The sequence below is a fragment of the Limulus polyphemus genome, unplaced genomic scaffold (assembly GCF_000517525.1).
Source record: "Limulus polyphemus unplaced genomic scaffold, Limulus_polyphemus-2.1.2 Scaffold2348, whole genome shotgun sequence".
Classification (NCBI taxonomy): Eukaryota; Metazoa; Arthropoda; class Merostomata; order Xiphosura; family Limulidae; genus Limulus; species Limulus polyphemus.
Genome location: NW_013667958.1, coordinates 125,622 through 135,247, shown reverse-complemented (window position 1 = coordinate 135,247; position 9,626 = coordinate 125,622). Strand labels below are relative to the sequence as shown.

Sequence of the window (9,626 nt, the reverse complement as noted above, 5' to 3'; positions counted from 1 at the left end):
AGTCATGTGATCTCGATGACGCAACAGTATTCTCAGGGTCACCCAGTTTCCTGTGAGTAATTGGGTAGGAGCTGTAGAACAATTGGGGGTTTGCAATAAAGTGTTTTACGTAGTAAAATATAATTCTCTTAACCTCAAATGAGTCTAAAGCAAAGAAAAAGACTGAATCAGTTTTTATTCCAACATTCACAAACACTATCTAAATGATCTAAGTTTTTAAAGAACAAGTGTATTTTGGCACCTGTTCTGGAGTGTGTTTTATATCTCAAAGTAGCCTTCTCTCACTTATCTTATTCTTAATCCTCAAAATGTGTCCCAGACTCAGAAAAAATGCCATTATGTACCATTCTTCTCATGCCATAGACATCATTCACGTGATGATGCAGCAATCTTTCCAATGTGATACCCTAATTGAATGTCCTTGAGTAGTTAGAGTCATAACAAGCTCCCAGCTTCCTCAATAAGAAAATCTCAATATGTACAAAAAATTTGAAAACTTTATATTTTAAGTAAGGGAATGGAAAACATACAAGACTGCACACCATAGTAATATAGTAGCGAGCCTCAAAGTCCCTACGTTTTAAATCACAAATATTATCATCTATTTGTCTAGAAAATTTTTAGGTCAGTCCCAATTACATTTTGCTTGACATAAATATATAATGCCCAGTAACGGATTGCTTCAAAAAGTCATTATGCACCAACAATGTGCTATACAAAATAAAAAACTGAGCATTAAAAGAAAAAACTCGGAGTATAAGATATAATCACAAGTTACATTCAGTGAAATATATCCTGATAACTTTGCCATGTTCTTTAGTTAATGATTTTCATACATTGTTATTTGAACATTTATCCACCTTTTAAAGAAAATAAGTTTGCAAGATTTTGTGTGTTGTTTTAACAATTTATAACTTAAACAGTAAACAGAAAAATATCAGAAGACTAGCTAACTACTTTCTAACCGTAATATTCAAGCACATCACGCATTTTCTACATTCTTAATTAATATGTAGAAGTTTTCAAAATCTCTTTGCATACAGAGCATGTTTAGCTCCCATTGTAGGAATTTGGCCAAGGGACTAACTAAGCTTTTCTCACATGGAACTGGATCACTTTACCAGTGTGTTACACGAACTCTCTAACAGGTAAAATAAATATAATTTTACACATTTTTTACCAAATAGACAGCAATCTTCTCTTTTGATAAGCTTAGAAATGTTTTGTTCTAGGTTACGGAAGAACAGTATTCTTGGAAATCAGTCTGGCCGAGGCGTGTGCCGGAACAACGACTAACCATAATTTACGAAGAAAACATTAAGTCATATTAGTTATTGTGTTTTATCTCTATGCTATATCCGATTAAAATCCGATTCACCATTATTTTGTTGTTACGTAATATGTTTTCGTTAGTTTAAACGATTACTGTATTCGATCGCACTTTGACTAAAAGTCTGATAAGAGATCACGTGATGATAATAATAACAATTAATAGGGTTTCGTACACACGAAAACAAAACAACAACAAAAAGAACAGCTGAAAAATTATGGTCGGTATGTAACTTACTCGAAAATACTGCTTTCAATATTGTTGCGACAACTACATCGGCAGTTGATGGGTACATATGTATAGATGGCGTGGTGAGAAGTGTATTGTTGAAAAATGTTTATGAAAATAATTATGATAATGAGCTCATGTTTATTATTAGTATTAGCACTAAGTTACTACAATATGTCAAACATTTTATTTAGTTTTTGCTGTTTGTAGTTAGGCCTATTTCTAATTGTTTTAGAAATGAGAATATTATTTTGTTTAATTTTTCTTCGTCCAGCTTCTATAATTTTGAAACAAAACTGGCATAGAGCTTCCTTTTAGTTTAATATTTTTTAACGAAACTTATAAATTTCCTTCACGAAACTAGTAAATTATACAGATTACAGACAGCTGAAGTTGTTAATGTGGGCATTACTGGTATAGAAATCTATATGTCCACTGCATGCATGAAAGAAAACATACAATGTTCAGATACAGGGACAATGTGTACAGGTTCTCCGCTAATTTAATACAAACATGTCAAATCTATGTGTAGTCACAGAACGAAAAAGGTTGATTGAAGGACAATATTGGGTAGTGGTTGGCCAATACTCTGTTGGTGCTGCCACCATCTTTCTTAGTGGCACTAAGTTGTATAATTCTGAAACAGCAGCTGTGCATTTTTTGTCACAAACGAACCCATACGTTCACTGTTCATTCTACTGAACACATTTTTATTGTGCAACAAGCAGGGTTGTTAACTACAAATGCTAACAAAAGTTTAAAGCAACAAATATAAAAACATTATAAGGGTACAAATCTTTATGAAGAACACTTCTGCATTTTAATAAAGATATCACAATTTTTACTTTACACAATGAATTAAATATGTAAATTTTCACTTTATATTTTAAAATTTACCAGTAACATAAACATAGTAAAATGTTGTATGGAATAGCAAACACTATTTGTTGCTATAAAAATGAACAAGTTAAGATATTCCTGTTGTTTGTACATGTATGTGATGCAAGATTCTAGGCTAGGTTCAAGAATTTTAGAAACATTTGGAGATGCATTGTTTGGCTACCTTGCTATCATAAGCATGAAAAGTAAACATACTCTACATCTAAAAACACTTTACTTCAATTATCCAGGAATATCAGTGTAAACAACTCATTTCTTCACCTGTTGGCAGTTCAAATTTGTTAAACACCTATAACATTCACTGCCACTTTTAATCACAACTAGTAACACTTGGTGGCTGGTATCAAGAAAATTTAAAAAGTTTGTAAAGTGCTGAACTTTAAGCCTAATAACAATTACTTATACTAATAAAGATAAAGAAGAAAGGGCAGTGGAAACAGTATATTTTTTCAAGCGCTTGCTTTCTCTGATCTTATCTAATATTTCCTTCATATTTCCTAAGAAAACAGTTCAAACGTTTACATTATAATTCCTAGAAAAATACAAGCTTTCTACTCACTACAGCAACCATGCTGTTTAATGTTTCAAATAACCTACATTATGATTTTAAACAGTTTCAATGTTTCTGACAGCCTATATAGTGTTCTTAAACAGTTTTAATGTTTCTAACAGCCTATCACAACGTTTTTTTAATGTATTTTCATGTTTCTAATAACATAGAAATAGTTAAATATAGATCCATTTTTCTTCTGACCTATATAATGATTTTAAACACGGTTTTGTTTCTAACAACATGGATAATGATATACAGTATAACTTACGTCACTTACTATCTGGATAATGATGTTTATCATGCAAGTTGACATGCATTTCTATTGCAGATACTTCAATAAAAGTACTAAATTATATTCATGTATTAATGTTATAAAATTACATTCAGCATTTTAGAACATTTAATTCTTTGCTCAAACTAATTCATAGCGAAAGCTGTAGATTTCGAATTGTTCTGCAACTTTAAATATATTTCAACTGTTACTTGGTAAAACCTAGAATGTTATGTTAAATTTTTATTAATACTACATAGTTTAACTAGTACAATCTTCTCTTACAATAATCTATAGCATGTAGATACGAAAAAAACCCACGAGTATTGTGTTCTTATTCTAGTATAGTACTTCGAGGTACATCTGTTTTACATCTTTTTTTCCATACTATTCCCTTCACAGCAGTTATTTTCAACAAGAAACACAGTTATGAGCCACTGCAGGCTGAGACAACTGTGTCTGCCCTGAGCTAATGAGTCATGAACTGCATATTTGGGTCTTTACTATTGTACCAAATAACTAAGTAGGTCTTGAGGTGTACTAGGTCGTGAAACCCTGCTTTAGAGCAGTCTTATTATAAATGCATAAAGCTTTTCTTTCAATGACTTTGTTTCGTAACTGCTATCAATTGTGTACTGAAACTAACTATATGTATGTAAACTGCTACTGAATAAATATTTTATTTTGATAGAAAAAAAAGGTACGTTTTTAGCATTTATGCAGACATACGTAAAGTCAGGTCAGCAAATATACAGCTTAAAACTCATTCTACAATTATATGGATAATATGACTAGTCAGGATGAAGATCAACTAATAAAGGTAACAAAAGGTGAATTTTCAGTCCAGCCAAAAACATTATTAAAAATGTATTGAATATAGATTTTTTTATGAGTATTAAATACTGTTTTTGAAGGCTATGTTTAGCATATTTTAACTGTTTAAAGAAAACAATAACAAGATAACACTCTCTTATCATTACAGTTATAGACAAGTGAGCAGATACCACAATTATAGTGTAAACTAAAACAACATTTTATAAGCACGTTTGGTATCAGAGACAGAGAGATTTAAGGACCCAAATCGTAAACTTTGTAGTTCACAACACAAAATCGAATAAACTCACCATCATATGAAAACTTTCCTGAGAGTTGTAGAAGATGTTGTTAATATGCAGAAGAATCTCAATACACATGTATACATACACATAGGAGGACGGTTGTTAAGATACCATTAGTATAAATATAGGTGCATGTGTTAAATTCCCAAATAATGATAATGGAATTGATGGACGGAATTGGAAAAAAACTTCACGTATAAATTTTTTCCATATTTATACAAGTTCAAATATTACAAAATTAAACATTAAAATCTTTATATGTAAAAAACAAACAAACTTTAGTTTTGAAGGCACTATGCAACGCAAGCATTCGTGAAGCTCTGATATGTAATTTTTAAAATCACATTACTACTTCTGCAATGTTTAAGAATTCAACAACAAGGTTATGCTCATAAATTCCATCATTTTCTCAGGGGAAATATGAATGGAAAAAAAGGAACAACTTTTAATAGTTAATAAAAACTGTCTTCAATTTCATATTATTTTTTGTTGTTATTATAAAAATACTGGTTCATCAGATTTAGTAAATAAAATACAGACAATGAAAAAATCAAAATGTGCAAAGTTTGGTTATCATACTACATCATTTGTAGTGACTACATTAATTCTGTAAAAATATCTTTTAGTAGAAGTTGCAAATATATAACAGGAAAATTTAATTAAATGCACACAAAATATCCTGTGCTTGTGAAACTTTCTTCTCAAAAAATTGAATCAGAGTACTCTAAACTAACTTTCATTAACAAAAAAAAAAACTATAAACCAATGAACTTTCGGCTACTTTAAAAAACGTTTTTTTAACAACTTACAGTTTATTATATTAAGCATAAAGCTAGACAATTGGGTTATCTGTGATGTGTCCACCACAATTATCAAACCACAATTTTTACCAATACAAGTCCCGAAATTTACCTCTGAGCAATAGGGGGGAGGAGAGGGGAGATCTATTTTCAAAGGTTATATATATATATATATATGGTTTACTTCCTAAACAGTATGTTACTACTCAAAAATGCTACAGATGTGTCTTTGTTACAGTACTTTCTAAAACTGTTGTAATGTATTAACAAGATAAAACGTATGTGTATAAAAGCTTTGCTCATATATGCTTTATATTTTGTTTTGAAATGCTTTTTTTTTCAGAAGTAGTAAGAGCACATTCAAGATGTTTGTAATTCAACATATGGAAACATTTTTCTCTACTGACTGTAACCTTTCTTTCAACAAGTTTTTCTGAGATCTTCCATTTACAGTTTCATGGAAAGACCACATGATCCATTATCTGTAGAAAGATCGGACAGTTCTCTTTGGACTTTCTGTGACCCCAGTGGTTGGACGGAGAGCTGGGAGGAGAAGGGTACATTAATACTTGAAATTATGTTTCAATTAAAACAGCATCAATCATTATTTGAAAGAAAACATATTATAATTTTAGTAACATGAATACATGCATAAGAATGCTTGATGGTTACTTTAAGAGTGTTTGTTTAGTGATCTTGTAATTCTAAAATTTTTTTTTTAAACTCTTACCTTGATCTACAAGTTTTGCTCGACCTTTCTGCTTTCCTCCAGAGTCATTCGTCAGCTTTATGTCAAAATTATTATCTTGATTTCTGGAAAAAAAAGTAAAACAATAATAATAAGTAAAGGAAATTGAAAAAATAACCCAAATTATATGCCATTTTTCCGAGATTAAAAGGAAAAAAATACAGGCTTGGAGCTTCAAGAACACGGAATGATATTTACTAATAATACTCATTACAACAAAATCCACGAAGTGGAATTTTCATTAAAAAATATCCTAGTGTGTTACACTTTTCTTTATATTTACTGTACAAGACTTAAGATGATTTTCTGTAAGAGTGTTCCATTTTATAATAAAAACACATTTTAACTTTAGTTTTATATGTTCCTAGTTGGTTCTAATATGCATATATGATAGAAATATGTTTGAGAACACACCTTCAGACACAAAGATCTTGAGTTAAATAAACAACATTTGAATAAATTTCCATTCTTAACAGCTATTTTAATGATGCCTGTTTCTTAAACTAATGGTCCATTTCATCCATCTGAAGGAATGGATATGCAATTAAGAAAAAAAACGATACATAATTTTTCATATAGGTCTACATCCGAGCCTATATATTTCATCACGCTCATTAAACATAACCCTTTATTCTCCTGAAGAAGAATAGTGAACTATTTGAAAACACTTGAGTTTTGGGTCTCGTTTGAAAACCATTATAATTTTTAATATACTTATTATTTAAGTGACCAGTTATATTTTAATCAGCAAAAATAAACCATAATATCAAAGCCTAATTGTTCATTAATTTAAAAATACTGCTTTTGAAATCAGCAATTTAAAACAGCATATTTATAAGTAATTAAAAAAAATTTCAAACACAAACAAAATCAAAAAGTTGGAAATTAATTTCAACAAAATTACAATTTTAATGCAGCACCGGCAGTTTCAGACATAAAAATCCAGCCTACCTAATGACAGTATGTCTCTCACGGTTAACAATATCTTTATCTGTGGAAAACAAGATAGTTTGGTAAGGGACAGTTCCAGATCCTTGTCGAACCTGAGTCAAAATACCATTATACACCAGCAAGTCATCCACCAATAGCTAGGAAGCAAAACAAAAAACTGGAACTGAAGTAGTCCATTAAGACATATAAAAAAGGCTATAAAAATCAGCATGTCACAGTTAAATTATGTAACAGGCAGACAGGTGCACAATCGTACACATATACAGATATATATTTATCTATGTATACTGACATATTAACGAGTCACATCCCAACTTCTGAGAGAAGTAAGTGTCTGTTGCTCCCTTTTACCTTACTTTGTTTTTATGCTGAGATTTTCAGGTACACTGATGTCTGACATGAAAGTTTTGAAGTATCCACAAAATGTAGACTCAGGAAACATGGCAGAAAATAATTTTGAATATGGACAGTAAAGAAAAGTAACAAACACTTGTGAACAAATAAAATTTTTAATAGTTTCATTTTGAGTTTACTTACTGATTAATTATATTACAATTTACAGCTTTTACAGTAAGTAAGATTTGTTTTTAGAACAGGTAAGATGTTTCGATCACTGGTGCAATCTATGATGCTGTCTTGATGTAGCCTAACATCTGTGATGCAGTCTTGATGTAGCCTACAGTCCGTGATGCAGTCTTGCTGTAGCCTACCATCCGTGATGCCATCTTGATGTAACCTACCATCCGTGATGCCATCTTGGCATAACCTACCATCCGTGATGCCATCTTGGCATAACCTACCATCTGTGATGCCATCTTGGCATTGCCTACCATCATTGATGCAATCTTGGCATAGCCTACCATCATTGATGCAATCTTGGCATAGCCTACCATCTGTGATGCTGTCTTGATGTAGCCTATCATCTGTGATGCTGTCTTGATGTAGCCTACCATCTGTGATGCTGTCTTGATATAGCCTACCCTCCGTGATGCTGTTTGATGTAGCCTACCATCAGTGATGCAATCTTGGCATAGTCTACCATCTGTGATGCTGTCTTGATGTAGCCTATCATCTGTGATGCTGTCTTGATGTAGTCTACCATCTTTAATGCCATCTTGATGTAGCCTACCATCTTTAATGCCATCTTGATGTAGCCTACCATCTGCAAAGCTTCTTTGAACTAGTTTACAGTTTTGTTACAAGTTATAGCTTTAACAGTAAAGAAGAAGTTTTACTTAAACAGGTTCCAACATTTTAATTGCTAGTGTGATATTTCTCAAGTACACAGATCGTAATAGTAAAGAAGGTTTTTTGTACTTAAATCAACATTAAACAATATAACAATGAAAGAATAGGTATTTAAATTAGAGGAATGATAGTTGTTACTTATGCATGTACATATCAATACATGTGAAATGACAGTTCATTAATTTGCAGCTGATAAAAAAATCTGATGAATTTAAGTAAATGGAAGATATTGTGCAAAAAATTTAGGTAATATTAGGAATGTCTGGTGAAATAATGATCAAAAACAAAGTGTCATGCCTAGGTGTTTGATTTTATTAATAAGGCTTCTTTGATTTTTCTTCTGTCAGGTTCTTGTTTTAGCATGTCTACATTCTGTTTGGAAAACTGTAGTTGTTTTTCTTCATATGCTCATGAACATGGGAATGGAGTTTTTGATGTTCTTTTAATCTAATGTTCAAATTATATCCTGTTTCACCTATGTAAAAAGCTGGGATCAGTATTTGATTGAGTAAATTTAGACTTATCATTCAATTAAGAAATCATAATACAGTTTTCTTTATTGGAATTTTGTATGACAATATCTTTGTTGCTTCTAAGAAGTTTTAGGCCATTCATTTCAACCCGTGTCAAATTTTTTCACTAACTTCATCTATGAGGTTTTTTAATGGGCTGGTTTTTGGTTTAGTTTGGAAATTATTTACTGAGTCATTTATATCTTTTTTGGAATGTGAAGATTTCCAGAGATTCTTTGTTGTCCTGCAACAAACCTAGTAAGGCTTCATGAGATCTTTAACGTGGGATGAGTTACTGTTGACTGGATTTATGATTTGAATGTACTATTACTTTCCAGGAAAGGTCTTCAAAACTAGTTTTTAAATCAGACACTGGGATAGTGACAGGAGTTAAGACCTTTGTTTAGTACTATGGTTTGAGGTTAACTGAGTTGAATGTTCACAAGGTTGATTATATTGTCTTTATGTCAGCTTCTGTTCTTCTGGACTGTGCAGACAGACAGTTTTTTTTTTTGTCTGAATTTCTTTTGGTGGTTAAGCTTTTCAAGTAGGTTTTTTTCTGTATTAATAATGAAAGTAAGTTGTACTTTTCTACTGACCAATACATCAGAAAGTCAAACCCACATATTAGGTCTTTCTTTCACATCCAGTCTTTCAAAAAATGTCAATAATTCTCTCTCAATTTATGCAAGGCCAGCTCATTCTGACATCATGTTGTTTTATTCTTTACTTTTGCCAAGTCACCTTAACTAGCCCAAGGAATTATTTTAACCACCTACTGCTTAATTAGAAAGCCAGTTAAATTATAATAGTTACAGGACATTGTATTATTTGTATATATTACTTGTGTTCTAAACTGAATGTCTGAAATAAATAAAAATTCAGTAAAGTACTAACAACAACCCCTACCCAAAAAATTAGGGTTAACTTTTATCAAGACTTCAATTGCAAAAAAAAAAAAAAAAAA

The 9,626-nt window shown here is 31.2% G+C and overlaps 1 protein-coding gene and 1 long non-coding RNA gene across 6 annotated transcripts in view; one reads left to right on the top strand and one right to left on the bottom strand.

Annotated features, from left to right (window-relative positions):
• Positions 1 to 2,247: 2,247 nt before the first annotated feature.
• LOC106466699 (protein KIAA0556-like) overlaps positions 2,248 to 9,626 on the bottom strand; it is a 132,316-nt gene continuing 124,937 nt past the window's right edge. For all 5 annotated transcript variants that reach the window (XM_022394773.1, XM_022394771.1, XM_013926995.2 and 2 more), the window contains 3 exons: positions 6,900 to 7,036; positions 5,931 to 6,013; positions 2,248 to 5,743 (listed from right to left, as the gene is read on the bottom strand). In XM_022394773.1, coding sequence (XP_022250481.1) covers positions 5,679 to 5,743; positions 5,931 to 6,013; positions 6,900 to 7,036 — 285 coding nt within the window. In that variant the 3' untranslated portion in view covers positions 2,248 to 5,678. The remainder of the gene's footprint in view (positions 5,744 to 5,930; positions 6,014 to 6,899; positions 7,037 to 9,626) is intronic.
• LOC111087594 lies at positions 5,619 to 9,305 on the top strand. The gene is made up of 2 exons (XR_002612271.1): positions 5,619 to 5,757; positions 7,491 to 9,305. It is a non-coding gene; the product is annotated as an uncharacterized LOC111087594 (long non-coding RNA).